General features: G+C 38.0%; 1 protein-coding gene across 6 annotated transcripts in view; it reads left to right on the plus strand.

Moving 5' to 3' along the window:
* Positions 1–19,472, plus strand: part of DIAPH2 (diaphanous related formin 2) — a 923,693-nt gene that overhangs the window by 416,893 nt on the left and 487,328 nt on the right. For all 6 annotated transcript variants that reach the window (XM_030934028.1, XM_030934026.1, XM_030934029.1 and 3 more), the window contains one exon: positions 12,191–12,430. In XM_030934028.1, coding sequence (XP_030789888.1) covers positions 12,191–12,430 — 240 coding nt within the window. The remainder of the gene's footprint in view (positions 1–12,190; positions 12,431–19,472) is intronic.

A 19,472-nucleotide genomic window follows, 5' to 3' on the forward strand; every position in this document is an offset into this window, starting at 1 on the left:
CTCAGAAAAAGAGGAGCTCAATTATCATTAACATTATTGCTGTTGATATTAGTATGGATAGAAACAAAATAAATATTGAAGACTTGACTTGTCAGATTCTATGAGAAGCATTTTTACTTCCACCAACTTATGTATTTCTCATGACAACCTGGCGAGTTTGGCACTATTAATGGCTCCATATTAAGGATGAGGATACTGGGTGTGTTGGTTCATGCCTGTAATCCCAGCACTTTGGGAGGCCAAGGCGGGAGGATCACCTGAGTTCAGGAGTTCAAGACCAGCCTGGCCAACATGGTGAAACCTCATCTCTACTAAAAATACACAAATTGGCCAGGCGCGGTGGCTCACGCCTGTAATCCCAGCACTTTGGGAGGCTGAAGTGGGCGGATCACCTGAGGTCAGGAGTTCGAGACCAGCCTGGGTAACATGGTGAAACTCCATCTCTACTAAAAATGCAAAAATTAGCTGGGCGTGGTGGCAGGCACCTGTACTCCCAGCTACTTGGGAGGCTGAGGCAGGAGAATGGTGTGAACCCAGGAGGCGGAGCTTGCAGTGAGCCAAGATAGCACCACTGCACTCCAGTCTGGGCAACAGAATGAGACTCCATCTAAAATAAATAAATAAATGCAAAAATGAGCTGGGCATGGTGGCACATGCCTGTAATCCCAGCTACACAGGAGGCTGAGGCAGGAGAATCGCTTGAATCTGGGAGGCAGAGGTTGCAGTGAGCTGACATCAGGCCCCTGCACTCCAGCCTGGGCCACAGAGCAAGACTCCGTCTCAAAAAAAAAAAAAAGGGGAGGGGGAGGAGGAAACTGGGCCCAAGGAAGATTAGTTTGCTTGTCCAAGGTCACACAGTAACTAGTAGTCACAGAATTCAAATGATTCAAATGTTAGCAGTCTGTATTTGTAGCCAGTGTTTTAGCCACTGTGCTCCTGGGTTGTGGGTATGTGGGTGTGTATGTGATGCTCTACTACATGCTAATCTTCTCACTTCAGTTTTGGGCTTTGTTATGCACTGCCTACTTTAGGTGGTAGTATCTCTTACTTGCTTTCCTTCTGTTAGTTATTTTATTACTTCCTCAATTTGTCAGTTTCCACTCTGCTCTGCTGTTCAGAAAAAAAGAAAATCTTCAGTCATTTGCTGTCTGGAAAGGAGTGGATAGATGGGTGGATGGATGAATAAAAATCCTTCCTGACTGAGGTTTCTGCTTGCTACTGCCTTCTCTCCATTTCCTAGCATCAGTTTTTTTCAAAGATCAGTCTCCTTTTTCTCTCTACTTCCTTAACTCTCATTCACTGTTCAACCAATGGTGATCAGAATTCTGCATTAAATAATGCATTGAAATTGAACTAGGAAAGGCCCTTAAATCCTGTTCACATCCAAAATACACATCGAGTATACTCACTTCTCTTTGTCTCCATCACCACCATCTTAGCCCAAGCCAGAATCATCATTGCAATTAACCATCACAATATACATTGATCTTGTTTTTCCCACTATCAGTTTTGCCATTCTCCAAATCCGTCTCGGCACAACTCTTAGTATGATGTTTCTAGAGTGTATCTGTATTGCATCATAATTTTTATCTGCTTAAAATACCAGTGCTGTTCTATAGCACTAAAGCTAAAGCGTTGACTTCTTACCGTGACCTAGAATACACTATCTGGTCTGGCACCTGCCCACCTCTCCTACTTTTATCACCTGCTATTTGGCGTCTTGCTCACTATGCCTCAGCCACATTTTATTTTTGAACTTACCATGTTCTTTCCTGCTCAGGACCATTGCACATGCTGCTCTTTTACTCCCGCTTGTTGCCTCCCTCTCTTGTTTATACTTCAAGTCATAGCTTAATTTTTGCTTTCCCAGTGGTACCTTCATTTGCCTTTCAGTCAGAAATAGATCTCCCTACTAAACTCTCCCAGATTACCTTTTAAATTTTCCTTTCTAGAAATTATTATGGATTTTAATTAAATGTTTATTTATGAGGTTACTTCTTGACTGTATATAATCTCAACTATATTGCAAGTTCTATAAATGGATGAGTCATGTTGATTTTATTCACGTGTGCTTAACAAGTATTTCTTGAATGCATTTGCATGAATGGAAAATCAAGTGGACTCTTTCAGTCCTATCTTATTCTGTATCTATGTGGCATTTGATAACATAAAAGTTTAAGCTCCTTTTCGAAACCTTTCCTCTCCTTAAACCATAAATAGTATTTCCTGATTTTTTTTTTTTTTTTTTTAAGAGGCAGGTTCTCTCTCTGACCGCCAGGGTGGAGTGCAGTGGTGAGATCATACTTCACTGCAGCCTCGAACTCCTAGGTTTTAGTGATCCTCCCACCTCAACTTCCTGAGTAGCAAGTTCCACCATGCCTGGCTAATTTCTTTAAAAAGTTTTCTGTACACATGGAGTCCCGCTGTGTTGCCCAGGCTGGTGTTGAGCTCCTGGCCTCTAGCAGTCCTCCTGCTTCAGCCTCCCAAAGCACTGGGATTATAGCTATGTGCCACCATACCTGACCTTATTTCCTGATTTTAATGCTCTAACCCAGTGTAGTGCCCTATAGTGTTTCCATGATTATATAACTTCTTAGATCATAGACACAAAATCTCATCAGTTAGGGGTATAAATATGCCAGAAATTAGATTACTCTTGCAATATTCATTAAAATAATGATAATGAATAATTAACAAATTGGCTGATCGAGGTGGCTCACATCTGAATCCCAGCACTTTGGGAGGCCAATGCAGGCAGATCGCTCGAGCCCGGGAATTCGAGACCCGCCTGTCCAACATGGCAAAACCCCGTCTCTACAAAAAATACAGAAATTAGCCAAGCATGGTGATGTGTGCTTATAGTCCAGCTACTTGGGAGGCTGAGGTGGGAGAATCACTTGAGCTCGGGAGGTAGAGGTTACAGTGAGCCGAGATTGCACTACTGCACTCCAGCCTGGGCAACAGAACCAGAACCTGTCTCAGGAACAAAAACCAACAACAAAAAAACACAATAAAATTGACAAAACTGGGGGAAATTGTGAAAGAAAGAAACTTATCTAAGGCAGTAACTGGGCTACTAAGCTTTCTCTAACCTTTGGGTTTTTTTAGCAGCCACATCATTAGGTTTGCTTATAATCATGTGCAACCAGTTGGAAAAAAGAGAAAAAAAAGAAAAAAAGAAAAACCCAGAGACTTTTCCTCTGTCTAGAGACAGATTCTGGTAAGGGGGATATGCTCGCTCCCACATATTCTGTGATCAATAATCTTGTTTAGGGGTAGATTGGCTGCATAGCTTCCCACTGACTTGTCTTCCAACCTGCCTCCCACAGAATTGAATTTGGTACATCACTGTAATTATGTGCTGTACCTTTACTGGGAAAAAAAGCACAGATTTTTGAAAGCTCTGGCAGTTAGAACCCTCAGCAGGAGCTTTTAGACTCTTCTGAGTGTCTTTGCAGCTCAGCTGTTCTCAAACCTCAGAGCTATGGAAGTTCCCACTTGTCTTGCACAGGGGATGGAGACCCATACTGTGTGTATCTATTTAAACTAACACATCTTCTGAGGAAAAGAAGGCAATAATTAGTTCTCTTAGTAATCGGTACTTTGTTTTTCTGACTTCAAAATTACACATATTTTTCAATTAAAAATATTCTAAAGCTATAATCTAACAAAAAATGTTGAAATTGGCTTGGGCGTAGAAATCTTCATAATAGAAAGCACAGATTATGTGATATTGCTGACAGCACATTTAAATTTTTTTGGACAAATATATGAAGTTGGGAGGAGAGGATTTATGCATATACTTGGAAGTACAACTGTAAATTTACTGTGCTTTTTAATTTTTTTAAAGCCTCGTAAGAGCTTATGAGCTATAAAGATAGCTTAACCAGGTGAAAAGAAAATTCTTAAAAGCTTTTTTTCCTTCCACATATCATCAAAGGCAATTAGTTTGAATAGAAAATTGTAAGTCCTCTGTTCCATTAATATCAAATCATTTTTCACTTTTGCATATTCAGTGTGAAAATTGCATTTTTCTTTATTTTATATGCCTGCATTCAGAATATTAAGTGTTTCGATATGTAATGCCCTGATTGTTTCTATTTTCATCACTTTTGTAAATATTATTGCTAGCTCTTACTTCCAGATGTATATTCATTTTATCTGAGAAAAAGCTGGTTTAATAATTTTGAGATCAGGTAAAAGAAAACTCACCATGACTCATTCTCAAGTACATGTATTTATATTCTTATCCCTCTTATTAACTTCTCATAATAATCAATAATTTGTGACAGAATTTCTTATTTCCATCAGCTTTTGCAATAAAATAAGGTAAAATAAAACCACCTGAAAATTGAATATTCAAATTAGGTCAGTAGATGTCAGTTAATTTTGCTATTGATTGGTTTTCATTAAATTTTTAAAAACTCAAAAGTTAACCCTTTCATTTTTTCCACCCACATATCACTAATTCCTAACACCACCATAGAAATTTTGATGACTGTGGCCAGGCACGGGGGCTCACGCCTATAATCCCAACACTTTGGGAGGCTGAGGTGGGTGGATCACGAGGTCAGGAGTTTGAGACCTGCCTTACCAACATGGTGAAACCCTGTCTCTACTAAAAATACAAAAATTAGCTGGGCATGGTGGTGGGTGCCTGTAATTCCAGCTACTCAGGAGGCAGAGGCAGGAGAATCATTTGAACTCGAGAGGCGGAGGTTGCAGTGAGCCCAGATCGTGCCATTGCACTCCATCCTGGATGACAGAGCGAGACTCCATCTCAAAAAAAAAAAAAAAAAAAAAAAAAAGAAATGTTGATGGCATTCTTGGCCTGAAACATGTTTTCAGAAAGGTGTTTTAAAATTCTTGCCTAACTTTTTAGTGTGATTCTTCGAGTTTATAGTGCCTTTGGGGCACACAGTGTTATTGTGTATATATTGTGTATATAAAGACAAGTAGATGGTTGTTGATAGGTAATTCCACATATTTTTATCTTTGGGGAAATATTCTCTACCAGTACATCATTATTTTTCTGATGTAGAATCAGTTTTCAACACTCAGTTTTTTCAAGGCTTCAATTCACAGATTAAGTATGACCCTTTTCTCTCATGACATCTAATATACAAACATTTGGCACTGATTCCATATAGTTGGTACACTTGTATTGGTTATTTTGTCCAGGCTAGGTACTGGATTTGCTACAGAAAGTATTAGAATGAGTATAAGTATAAGTAGAAGAGGTTCTGCCCTGGAGGAGGTCATTGTCTAAAAGAAGATAGAAGTATTTACTTTATAGGTGTCATAAATGCCCCTGCCTTATTTCCACAACTCCAGGCAGAAATCTGGACAGTATTGACTCTGAATCTCATTTCTGTAGGCAGTTCTGCCTTCTATGAAACTTAAGTCTGTTCTCCTTTAATGTGGTTTCATGATCATTCTTTTTGTTATAGTCACAGATACAAAATGATTCTCTATATTCAATGGGCAGTGGATCAAAAGAGTAACTATTTGGAAAAAATACCTTGTAGCAAATATGTATTTGTTACAAATGTATCTGTTAATTCTAATGAATTCTTAACATTATGTTTTGAAGAGACTGGGGGATCAGTTTTGCTCCCATATGATAGGCATTAATGGAATATGTCTTAGAAGTGAAAAGGAAAGATGACAGAAATAACCCTAAAGGCCACACCTGACCATAGGAGTGCCATGTGGCCATCTCCTTTTCCTTCACACATGATTTTTACATTTGTGCTCTTTTCCTTTCTCGGAGGATTCGTAGGTTAGTTGGGTAGTAGATCAATATTCATGAGCTGCGTACGTACTAAAGTGTGTAAAATTCAAATTATATAAACAAAACTGTATCTAACTCTTTGGGGAAATAACCCACTTGTAGTTGCTCTCACTAAAGCTGTCAATGCACTTCTTTTATTTTTTTTTTTAATATAGTGAAGATCAGCTAAAGAAATGAGAGCCACTTGATGTGATTTGATAGACAAGTACATCGTAACACAAATAAATCCCCTATCTAATACAATACCCTGGTCAGCATCCCACAGCACTTCAAGAAATGAATTATAAAACAAAGGATGCCAGTCAACTAAAATGCTGCAAGGGACTGCAACTAAATACAAACACACATTTCAGCAGAGTTTTTATTTTATTTACTTATATCACTTAAGTGCACTCAAGTGCCTTTATGAGACACGAGCCTTTTAATAATTGTATGTGTGGCTGAGGATGTTGCTCAGTGCTTCCTATTATTTCTAAGCTTAGTTATCTAGGACATCTCCTTACATATCCAAATCCTCTGATGGAGTTTCAACTGTTTCTCTCAGTGTACACTGGTCTGATCATAAAAATTCACACTTATAGTTGCAAAAATTATGTGGTTATGATCAAAATGTACTGGTTTGTGGCTTTTGTTAAGAGATGTACGTGCATAGCTTGCCTCCTCCATCATCTCTTGATTTTGTAATAATACAATTTTAATAATAACATTTCTAATGGTAGATGTATATTATGAATTAAAAATAGCTAAATAAAGCATGATACTTAGAGTGGATAATGAGAGCTGTTCTTCACTGAGCCCTGGAAATATATTTCTTAATTTTGAATGAGAGAAACTTTCCATTGGGTTTGGGAGAACAGAGAAGGATCCCGGTTCCTTCATACTGACAGTTTCTGAGGATGAATAAAGAATGTAATAACGACAATAACTATTGTTTTACAGTGTTTACATTGTGTCAGTTACTATGACAGGAGCGATACAAATAGTATCACATTTAAGTTCTAATGCATCCTGTATAGATGATTTAGTGAATACATTTTCATGACAAGGAAATACTTAGAAACTCCAGGTAACTTGCAGTAGGTCATACAACTAGAAAGTGAGGCCCAGTGAGGTCGCTTACATCTGAAATGCCAGCACTTTGGAAGGCCCAGGTGGGCAGATCGCTTGAGCCCCATGAGTTCAAGACCAGCCTGGGCAACATGACACAACCCCGTCTCTGCAAAAACATGCAAAACTTAGCCAGGCATGGTGGTGTGTGCCTGTGGTCCTGGCTACTTGGGAGGCTGAGGTGGGAAGATCGCCTGAGCCCCAGGAAGTCAAGGTTGCAGTGAGCTGTGATCACCCCACAGCACTCCAGCTTGGGTGACAGAGTGATACCCTCTCTCAAAAAAGTAAAGTGACAGAAGTGTGGCTCAAACCTATGTCTGTGTAACTACAGTGTCCCTGTTTCTCCTACTGCAACTTACAGTATGGGTCTGGAGAATCCAGATAATTGTTACCCTCTCTTTCCTGGGTTTAGAGAAAAAAAATTCTCCTAAATCCTGTTCTTGAAAAAAAAAGCTCTATGGGGCTCTGAATTTGGGCTAAGATTGGGCCTTGGCAGTATTGTTGGGGTGACCTACCTGGAAGCTAATGAATGACCTTACATGTACTTCATCTTTCCCCACATCAGCCTGCTGTTATACCTCTTGAAACTATGCATCCTCTTCTTGACCCAGCATTTTACTGAATATTGTGTTTCCTATTTATATAAATGAAACCATTCATTCATTCATTTTACGATGGTTTATTTTTAAAATCACTTTTCCTCTTTATCACCTGCCATGTATCAAACCTTGTTGTAGGAGATGAATCAATGGAGAATTTTTGCCAGATCAAAGGGCAACTTTGAACCCCTTACGGTATACAACTTCTTCCGAAAAGCAGGCTGACTGATGATAGATTAATATCTAGTAATAGCAGTTCAACAAAGTTAATTCCCTAACAATTCTGGTTTGACATTATAACTGAAGACATTATTTTGTGGAAGTAAAATATTACTATCAGCTATTAATTTTGTTGAATAGACAATTGTCCTTGGGAAAAGATCTGGAAAATGGTTAGTCAGCTAAGTAGTGCTTTAAAAATCAATCATCACATATTGATATACTCAAGACCCTGTACTAGGTGCGCCACAAGGTGTAGCTTTTGACTCTTTTCTCCTTTTTTTTTTTCTCTATGCAGTCTCCTCATCAATGACCTTACCTCCCATAGCATCTATTCAGATAACTCCCAAATCTGCCAACTCCAATACTTCTAACCCCTAGAACTATAGTTTCAAATCCTAGCAGATATCATAATAATAACAAAAATTCAACATGTCAGGAAAGCAATTTTATTATTTCCCTATCATGTAGGTATCATTTTACTATTTTTGAGAGGATTTGAGAGGGATCAAGGAGAACATTTAGTCTATGTTAATAATCCAAGCTTGAAGTACATAAAATTATGAGTTTCTATATGGTGAGCATGGAAAATAAGGAACAACTCCCAGAAATTCTGCAGGTTAAATTATTGGTAAGGATTGGTATTATTATAAATAACATTGTGTTTACTATGATTTGAATATCACTTCAAGATTTGGAGTCTTGAATGGGAAAATAAGATCATCGTTGTTAGAAGTAAGATGCCCTATTTGATGTCTGAGAAGATGGTCAACTGAATTTACTTAAATGCTAATACAAATTTTTTGTTGCAGCCAGGCAATACTTTTCCTTTGTGGAACTAGCACTTTTTACTCTACCTTCCCACAGCTGTAGAGGCAGAGCCTAAAAAAGAAGAAAGTAAACGTATGGATCATTTATTTTGACTCCCTTCTTTTCATCAAAACAAGACTGCTTTACAGGAATTTCTCCCACTTTACGATGGGGAAACGTAAGGCCAGAAAATTAGGCAGACTGTTTTCACACAGTCAGATCACATGACAGTTTCTAAATTCAGTCTCATTTGACTTAGTTGCTGCTAAGCTACACCTACCTGCCCTTGCTGCCTTAGTCCCTGATTGGCTTACTGGAATTTAAGTAGCAGCAGATCAGGGAAAGCAAATCCATCTACTCTCATTCCCTGAAACAAGCAAACAACCAAGTGACAAACTGTACCAAATTAGCACCTCCTTCTACCTTCATTATTGCCGACATTGTTCTGCCTCACAACAGACTTCAAACTTTGGAGCCATCTTTGACTTTCTCCTGCTATAACTGATCGGTTACTAAGTCCCATTTATTCTTCCTTAATTCTATCTTTTATATCCATTGTTTTCTTTATCTTCCTACTGTCAACATGCCACCTCATTACCTGTTTCTTGCACCATTTTGCTAACTTCCTGATGGTCTCCCTGCCATTAATCTTTCCTTCAACCGATCATAGTTACTTCTCCTAATAAGACTCAAGAGGCAGTGTGGGGTAGCGGTTGAGAGTCTGGGGTCTGTAGCCCAAAGACCTGCATTCAAATCTTTAGGCTTCCAACATACAATTTGATTTTGTGCAAGTTACTGACTATTTGTTTCACTTTTCTCATCTTTGGAATAAAAATAATGATAATCAAATCAATTAATAAATATATAAAGCAAATGTTGAAAAATGTCTGGCACAAAGTACTTAGTAAGTGTTAATTGCTGTTATCATTGTTACTATCATTATCAAAGCATACTTTGGTTATGTAATTTCAATTGGAGCTGATATTTTTATAAAAAGATCAAATCCATGTTCTCTGAGTTTGTAGACCAAACATTGTAGGCTAATACAAAACATGGAAAGGATAAGAATATGATTGAAGGCACATGATATAGGAACCGAAGAAGACTAAAAGCCCACATACGCCTAAGGGTTTTGTTCCTTGTCCATCTGGTACCAAGGGCACCCTGGTGAACAGGGCCCCTATAAGCTCTGCAAAGTATGACCAGGAGAGCAAGTGTGTGGTCACTAGTAGCTGCTCAAAGCAACTCTATGGCTTTTTTAGTCACCAGGGAGACTAAAAAACTACTCCCTAAACATAAAATGATAGAAAGCATGCTTCAGTGCTAGTGATGGCCAGTTACCAGTAAAAGGAAAGGAAAAATAAAGTGAGGAGGGATTTGGAGACAGAGGTAGGGGCAGAAATGAAGGCAGAAAAATATATAAACTCAGAGTGATTCCCACAGAAACATACACAAAGAGACCTGCAAATTCATGGAGACATAGACTTTGATGTGATTAGCTTCCACTTCTGTGGCCTTTGCCTAGACTCTTTGGATACTTTGTTTCACATTCTGCCCCTAGGTATATACATCATATATATCTAGTCTATAAACCTTTTCTCACACCATTCTCTCTCTCTTTTCTTCTCTTCTCTTCTCTTCTCTTCTCTTCTCTTCTCTTCTCTTCTCTTCTCTTCTCTTCTCTTCTCTTCTCTTCTCTTCTCTTCTCACTCTTCTCTTCTTTCTCTCTTTCTCTCTTTCTTTCTCTCTCACTCTGTTGCCCAGGCTGGAGTGCAGTGGCACAATCTCGGCTCACTGCAACCTCCACCTACCAGGCTCAAGCAATTCTCCTGCCTCAGCCTCCTGGGTAGCTGGGATTACAGGCACTGTGCCACCACCACCATGCTAATTTTTGTATTTTTAGTAGAGACAGGGTTTCACCATGTTGGCCAGGCTGGTCTCAAACTCCTGACCTCAAGTGATCCTCCTGCCTCTGCCTCCCAAAGTGCTGGGTTTAGAGGTCTCAGCCACCATGCCCGGCCACTTTTTCCTTTTAGTGTCAGTTCTATGTGTGCTTAAATTTACATATGCATGCACACACCTATACATATATTTTTTCATGTGTATCCTCTACTGTGACGTCTTCATTAAACACTGTAATTCTAAGAGTTTAAGGTTTTTTCTTCTTCCAGTGAACACCTCCAGAACTTAATTTCTTTTTACCTACCTAAAATCATATGCTGGCTTTTTCACCAGCAATAGTTTTCAAGGTTTTACGTTCAGTTTCAGAGTATATTGTAAGCTTTTTATGAATAGATGGTGTGTTTTATACTTGCCATGTGAGTACTGAAGAAATAGCAGGACAATTTGTATAATAATACCCTGACCAGATTTTTAAAAAAAGTCATAAGTGACGAGACCTACAAAAATATAGTAACAGGTAGATATTCCATCATACTTTTGTATATCTGCCTGTGAAAAGCATGAAAACATATAGGAGGATTAGTAGAAGGCAGAGGTTCATATTTGGAGAGGCAGATGTTCATGGTTAACGGGCGAGTTTGAAGAAGAAAAGTAATGGACTATGTCTTGATTCTGTATTAGACTAGATATGGTCTGCCCAACAGCTCATCTCCTGCTTTTGAAAGGTACTTTGTGGTTTAAAAACTTTTGTTTATGTCGTCAAATTCTCTTCATGTTATCTGAGGATATCTTGGTGTCTAATCTGTACTTGGCATTTGTATTTAAGGAAGTAGGCTATACGTACAAAAACAAATATAATTAGGAATATTAATAATTTCACTGTGTGCATGTGTCTGTGTGTGTCCATGTGTGTCTACTTCTCTTCCATCTCCCCTCCCAGCATTCATTTTGTGAAGGAAAACTAGTTGAGTAACGTGGAGCTATAGGAAATTAAAAACTAAAAACAATTATTATCATAGTAACTATACCAACTGGAATATTTAATGTGCACCAATGCTATGAAACAAGTAATTAAAACCAAAGTTGAACTGTATTGAAGAAAACCAATATAAAATTCTTGCATAATATACTTGAAAAGTAAGTTCATGTGATTTTACTATCATCTAATTACTTAACATCAGCATCTGTCAAGTAGGTGAAATTCTTTAGAAATTCTTTAGAGTGTATGTAAATAATATATTTTATGAATAGAAATCATAAGTTTAAAAATTATTAAATGCTCAATCAGAGCTAGTCTTCTGATTTCAAATAGCATAGTAATAGGTAATTTCTTAGGAAATGTTCCACTTATATTTTCTGTCATCATGTACATCTTTTATCTGTGGCCCGAGTATTCACTCAACTCAATTTCATGTTTATAAATTTTCCTAGTTCACCTCAGGGACAGATGTTGGCAGTTTGAATGCTATTGATGGCTAATGATTATGCAATTAACATATAGCAACTGTTCAGCTTCTATAATATTTTATTAATGCCATAAGGATGATTTAGTTTTAAAAAACCTGTATAGCCAACTGCTTTTTAAACTTTGATAAAATATTTCTTTGGAATGTTTAAAGCAAAAAATATTTTTAAAATCCCAGAGCAAATTCACTTTATGCAGAGATGTTACAGTGTTGACTATGAAATTATCCCCACTAAAGAGATAAAATAAGAGGCATTCAATGTATATTCTCATAGAGTATTTCTTATCTTACAGATGAGCTCTGTGAAAATGTTACAGCCTCGTCTCAGTAGTATCCTGTTCAAACTCACATTTGAAGAACACATAAACAACATCAAACCAAGCATCATAGCAGTAACTCTTGCCTGTGAAGAACTGAAGAAAAGTGAAAGCTTTAACAGACTTTTAGAATTAGTTCTTCTTGTTGGAAACTACATGAACTCAGGCTCAAGAAATGCCCAGTCTTTGGGTTTTAAGATCAACTTCCTTTGTAAGGTAAGATGACATTTTATAATGCTAATTTACAACAATAATCTTCCTGTCTATGAAAGGTGATACTGCAAATAGCAATCATGCATAAACCACAAAATTGTATGCTTAAAAAGGATGAATTTTCAGGGAAGCGAATTATATCTCAATTCAAACAAGTAATTTTTAAAAATCTTAGTAAAATCTAAAAGACTTGAAAATTCTTTTGGAATACAGTACTTAACATTTGCTGATTACATTTTACTGAAGTTTATAGACAAAAAATCCCCACTTTTATAAAGTAGATGCAGTATTGGCCAGGTGCGGTGGCTCACACCTGTAATCCCAGCACTTTGAGAGACCGAGGCAGGCGGATAACCTGAGGTCAGGAGTTCAAGACCACTTTGGCCAACATGGTGAAACCCCATCTCTACTAAAAATACAAAAATTAGTGAGGGGAGGTGACGGGTATCTGTAATCCCAGCTACTCCGGAGGATGAGGCAGGAGAATCGCTTTAACACCGGAGGCGGGGGTTGCAGTGAGCCAAGATCACGCCACTGTACTCCAGCCTAGGCAACAGAGCAAGACTATGTCTCACAAACTAAACTAAACTAAACTAAACTAAACTAAACTAAACTAAACTAAACTAAACTAAAATAGATGCAGTATTGTATTTCATTTACATTATCACTTATGTCTTTCTAAAAAGTATCTGACAAGCTAAATTTAATGAGGTAAATAGCCAGAAATTTATTTGTGAATATAGTTTGCTTATTCTACTCTAAGATAATGATACTCTTCAATGTCAAGTAGTATTGTACACTGGTATCTAGTGCATTCAAGAGGTAAAAAAGAAAATTGAATAATAATCAACTTGTTTTGATTGGATCATTTAATAATAACATTTTTGAGACTTATGAAAAGCAAACAAAGAAACAGAGAAGCCCAAAAGTGCTTGTACATGTCCATTTTTAGGCCAGAGCAAACCACCTTATTCAAGGAAAAGATCTGTCTGTTATAGAAGCCTGAAAAGACTCTGAGGTGAAGGCCTGTAAGAAAGCTAGAGAGACGAAAATAAATCTGAAAACAAGCAATCTATCTTTGACATCTCACCATTCTTTCACTTTTTTTCTCTCACATCTGAAAACACTGCAGAACTTTGGTTAGTTCTTGAAGTATATTGTAATGAGAATCCCAAATCTAGCAATGGATATGACTTTCTTTTCTATACATGCATTAAATTGATGTTCATTACATATACATGGACTAGCACTTTGATATGTATCAAAAATGATTTGATCTTGGGAGTTCTAACCCGAATAGCCATAAAGAATAACACTTACAGATAGTAATAGGATGTACAATAGAATTGTGAATATCTGTTTATTCCTGATATATTTTTGAGGGCCGTAAGGAAAGAGAACAGGGAAGGAAAATAGGGAAAATTATCTGGAAATGCTGGATTTTGTGAAGAAAACAGTTTTACCCTCATCTTCTTGTGATATTTGGGGACATGTAAAATCATTTCATAATGCCAGAGGGAATAAGGCAATGCTTGTAATAAACTGTACTAAATCATGCCAGATTTATAGGATAAAATAAAGTATTTAGGACGTTAACATTGTATTGTATACCATATACCCAATGTTAATAGAGTAATCTCTTTACCATGGTGCTACTTGCCTAGGGTATATGCTATATACACAGTGAGTAAATCTAAAAGTCTTCTCGCTTGACAATTATAAAAAGAGTATAAGTTAAAAAATATCATTAGAAATTTGTGTTAGATACCTATTTTGCATTTAATTCATATAAAAATATTTTAAACCATTCTAATTTGAAGAAATATGTACCTTATAAGTGTCTTAATTTCATACTATTCAAATTAATTACATGAACTGATTTCTTTGAAGCAAGAATGAGTAAGTCATTTATACATAGGAACAAAAGATTACGTTAATCTCACCGAAGGATTTTACAGTTACATCTTGTATTTTGGAGAGAGGCTTCTTTCTGTCATCTACCTGTCAAATAAAAGTTCTTCTACACAGCACTGATCTGACATCTATCACTAGAGGTATGCTCAAAGGATTCAGCACAAAGATTTTTGCCAACTTCAAATAAAATAAAAAATAATCTTGTGGGAAATACTATCATGTAGCAATAGGAGTTCCAAAAGTGAAAGAAGTGAAGGTTTTAAAATCTGTCTCCCACCCCACCCCCCACTTTTCAGTAAGATTTTTATCTTCTGGGAAATTTCTAGGAAAACACTTGTCATTTAGAAAGCGAAATATCATATACATGCATGATATTCCCATAATGTCTAGGACTCAAAGGATGTTCCTGGAATACAAAGGATTGTGAGTAAATGTAAATGTCTAAAATGACAGAAATTTTCTGAAGCACATAGAAATAGTTAGCTTAGGTCTGTATTCTGTTTGAAAAAGAATTAAGTAACTACTGATGTGTGATTAGCTAGAATTGCTGTTTAATTTCAGTTGTATTATGAAGGATTTCTTGGTTGATTTTTCTTAGTGATTGCCTTCTTAAAGAAAATAGCAGGGGGAATTTCCCTCATAGAACACTGATTATGCTTTAAAAATGATACCATTTACTATCCTAAATTTTTCTAATGATAATTTCTCAGTGATTTTAAAACTAATCCAGTGCTTTTAACAAGAAGCTATAGAGTATGTTAAAATATTCAACTAGGTAAAAAGGAGGAATGTGGTTAAACTTATCAGATGTATCTTGTAGTAAGGTAATATAAAAATTTCAGATGGTCACAATTGGCTGTTACGGTATTTGGGAAGAAAAGGAAAACAGATGGGTTAACCAAAATGTCAACACTAAAGGGTATCATTATTGTAATTACTACCCTCACCACAAAATGCTTTGTTAATTTCCAGCAGTGAATTATCACTTTGTGAGTCACCAAACCAGTGTGCTGAACTGTAATAAAAATCATTTCAATGAAGATGAGCTCCCAATGTTAGCTTAGCCTGTTGGTTATTAAAATTCTAACCAATAGAAATGCTACACTTCAAGGCCATTTGTTTGCTTTTTTTTTTCAGTATGAAATAGCATATATAATCTGCATAAGGACAAAACATTTAAAAATACTTAGCATTCCCTCTATACGAAGCTTTGTGGGTTTATCAAATAAGTATCTTTGTAAGTATCAGAACGTGACTCTGCCTGATTCAAGCAAAAAGTGAAACTTGCTGGAAAGATATGAAGTAACTCAGCCAGAAACTGAGGAAAGACTAAATTACTTGGCCTTTAAAAGAACAGCAACTGTGACAGCTTTGAGAATTCAGGTAGCAGGATTGAATGAAAAGTCTTTTTAGGATGTTGCCTTTGGGATATATCAACTCCAACCATTTTCCTTCTCCTTTGCCTATGTTTGATTCAAATTCAAATTATGAAGAGAGCCTAATGAGCCCAGTGTGGATTATAAGAACACCCCTTGTTCAAGGGAGAGCAAAAAACCTTGATTGACAGTGCTACCAAAACTACCTGACTTGGAAGATTGGTTTTGCCCTAAAGGGTGCTGTTACCAAAGATAGGGATACCAAAGGTTAGGAGCAGGTAAAGGAATATCAGGCAGCTATAAACAAATACAAAATAAAACAGATGATCTATTCATCAGAGGTCTACAAACAGTAGAGAAGATACACAGAAACCTCAAGAAGCTTGTAGTACAGTTGAGTAGCCAGGAAATATGCATACGGAATATTATATAATGTCACAAGGTACACTGTCAGTGAGGGTAAAAATAAATGGCCACTGATATTAGCAGGAGTTCAGGGGAGGAAGGAATCTTTGGTGATTGGGCACTGCTGGTAAATTGAAAAGGAAGAATCTTGAAGAATAGGTAGGATTAAGAATCCATAACCTTACAAAAGGGAAGAACATTGTGGGCTTAGAACCTACGTTTTAACTTACACTTTGCCAATTACTAGCCAATTTTTCATGACTAAGTCACTTAGCTTCTCTGAATCTCAATTTGAGATTGAATATTTCTTGAATATTTCTCCCTTTACTTCTTGTATCTTTTTTCTTTTTTTTTTTATTTCCTTGCATTGGGCTTCACCTTTCTCTGGTGCCTCCCTGATTAGCTTAATAACCAATATCCTGAATTCTTTTTCAGGTAAATCAGGGATTTCTTCTTGGTTTGGATCCATTGCTGGTGAGCTAGTGTGATTTTTGGGGGGTGTTAAGGAGCCTTGTTTTGTCATATTACCAGAGTTGGTTTTCTGGTTCCTTCTCATTTGGGTAGGCTCTGTCAGAGGGAAGGTCTAGGACTGAAGGCTGTTGTTCAGATTCTTTTGTCCCATGGGGTGTTCTCTTGATAGAGTACTCTCAGCCTTTTCCTGTGAATGTGGCTTCCTCAGAGCCAAGCTGCAGTGATGGTTGTCTCTCTTCTGGGTCTAGGCACCCAACAAGTCTACCTGGCTCTGGGCTGATACTGGGGGTTATCTGCACAAAGTCCTGTGATGTGAACCATCTGTGGGTCTCTCAGCTGTAGATATCAGCACCTGTTCCGGTGGAGGTGGCAGCGGTGTGAAATGGACTCTGTGAGGGTTCTTAGCTTTGGTGGTTTAATGTTCTATTTTTGTGCTGGTTGGCCTCCTGCCGGGAGGTGGTGATTTCCATACAGCATCAGCTGTGGTAGTATGGAGAGGAACTGGCAGTGGGCAGGGCCCTAGAACTCCCAAGAGTATGTCCCCTTTGTCTTCAGCTACCAGCGTGGGTAGGGAAGGGCCATCAGGTGGGGTAGGTTTAGACGTGTCTGACCTCAGACTCTTCTTGGGTGGGTCTTGTTGCGGCTGCTGTAGGGAATGGGTGTGAGGTTCCCAGGTCAATGGAGTTGTGTACCTACATGGATTATGGCTGCCTCTGCTGAGTCACGCAGGTTGTCAGGCAAGTGGGGGAAAGCTGGCAGTCACAGGCCTCACCCAGCTCCCATGCAATCCAAAGGGCTGGCCCCACTCCCACCATGCCCCCACTGACAGCACTGAGTCTGTTTCCAGGCAATAGGCAAACAGGACTGAGAACTTGCCCCAGGCTACCCACCTCTGAGCTGTGAAAGAAAAGGGCTTTAGTTCTTCCCCTGCCTGTAGAGTCTACACAGCGGATGCATGCCCTCCACTGAGTTCTGGCCAGGAGGCTTCTTGACCTCTTCAAGTTGTTACATAGTTCAGCTGGAGACTTTCTTCTCCTTGTGGCTTTTTCCCCTGTGCCTCTGGTCGCCCTCCGGAAGGATCCCTATGGTGCCAGGCAGGAATAGCCTGCTTGGGGACCCAGTGAACTCCCAGGGCCTTTCCTGCTGCTTCCTCTACCCCTATGTTTTGCTTGGCTCTCTAAATTGACTCAGCTCTAGGTGAGGTTGGAAACTTCTCCCTCAAACTAGACCTTCAGTTTCCCCAGTAGGGGTGTGTGTTCGGTGGCGGAGGATCTCCCTTTCCCATTTCCGCAGTTTGGGCACTCACAGTATTTGGGTCCTGCAGCAGCAGTCGCCTTCCTTCAGAGGGTCTGTGGGTCCTCTTGGGATTCCTGGTTTATCCCTGCAGTTGTTCTGGAGCTAAAATTCACGATGCAAGCCTCCTCACGCTTCTCCGTCCATCCAAGTCAGAGCTGCAATCTAGTCCTGCCTCCCGTCTGCCATGATCCCCCCACAAATTCATAACCTTTCTTAAAACATGAGATTTTTTTGTGATGTTTGTTTTACATCATCAGCTATCATTAGTGATAGTATATATTATATGTAGCCCAAGACAATTCTCCTTCTTCTAATGTGGTCCAGGGAAACCAAAAGATTGGACACCCATGATCTAGAATATCTATGGCATGTAAAGCCTCATCTAGAGACCATTATATGGTATTAGTGACAGAGTATCATACCAACTATACAAAAGAAACATCCATCTCCATCCATCTTCCCCATAGAAGTTGTAAGAAGGGAAGTAAAATAGGTTCAGCTTTATTGTGAAATAGAAAATTACCCCAGAAAATATGCTTTGTAAAGAAAAGTGACTGCTGTCTATGGCAGTAAAATTTGGAAATCTGTAATCCACACACACACAAAAATCTACAAAAGACCTTAGAAAAAAGTCGTACGTAAGTATACGCAAAGTTTCACAGTGTCTAATCATTTCTAGCTAAAATAATGTGGATTGTGTCCATATAAACTCAGAATGTCAGCAGATGAATACATCTAGTCTAACCTCTTCAGTCCACAAGTGAGAAAACTGATGCTTGGAAGAGGAAAATACTTTAGTCAGTGTATTGTTCAGCTTGGACTGACATAACAGAAACCATCGGCTGAGTGGCTTAAAGAGGAGAAATTTATTTTTTCACAGTTATGGAGACTGAAAGCCTAAGATCAAGATGCCAGCAGGGTTGGTTTCTGGTTAGGTCTCTCTCCTTGGTTTACCATATGGCCACCTTTTCACCGTGTCTTCACTTGGCATTTAATTTGCTGTTTTCTTCCCCTTTGTCCTTCACAAGACTCAGAACTCATCAAATTTGGATGTATTCTGCATTATATCTCCAGTGTCTATTATATGTGAAGCTCTCAGTATATTACTACAGATTGAAAGTCAGACAATTTGATTAAATAGAGGATTTGTTATTAATACTCAACATGTGTTAACTTGTTTTTTAAGTGAGAACATTTTGTTCCTCACAGATATAAAGGGCATATTTTTGCCAGCAAAACTGTTGAATATGTAACTGTAAGATTTTTTATGTTTTATTTGTAAAGACACAAAAATATGTTGTTTGCTGTAAATCTAAATCACCAACTCATTATTAAATATGGGTTATTAAATAAATTAATATGGGACTATTAATTTAAAACCAAAGATATTTTAGAAAATAAGCACTATTGGATGTATCGAAAGGGAACTTAGCAACAGTCAATAAATCCTGGTCAACAGTCCATGCATTTGGTTGCCTGTATTTTTATAGTTGATAAAGTGTTTTCCTTGTGATTCAGGGAGGTTAAGTGTTACTAACGCCATTTTGCAAATTAGAAAACTGAAGCCCAATGAGGTTATGTAA

The sequence above is a fragment of the Rhinopithecus roxellana genome, chromosome 7 (assembly GCF_007565055.1).
Source record: "Rhinopithecus roxellana isolate Shanxi Qingling chromosome 7, ASM756505v1, whole genome shotgun sequence".
NCBI classification, from domain to species: Eukaryota; Metazoa; Chordata; class Mammalia; order Primates; family Cercopithecidae; genus Rhinopithecus; species Rhinopithecus roxellana.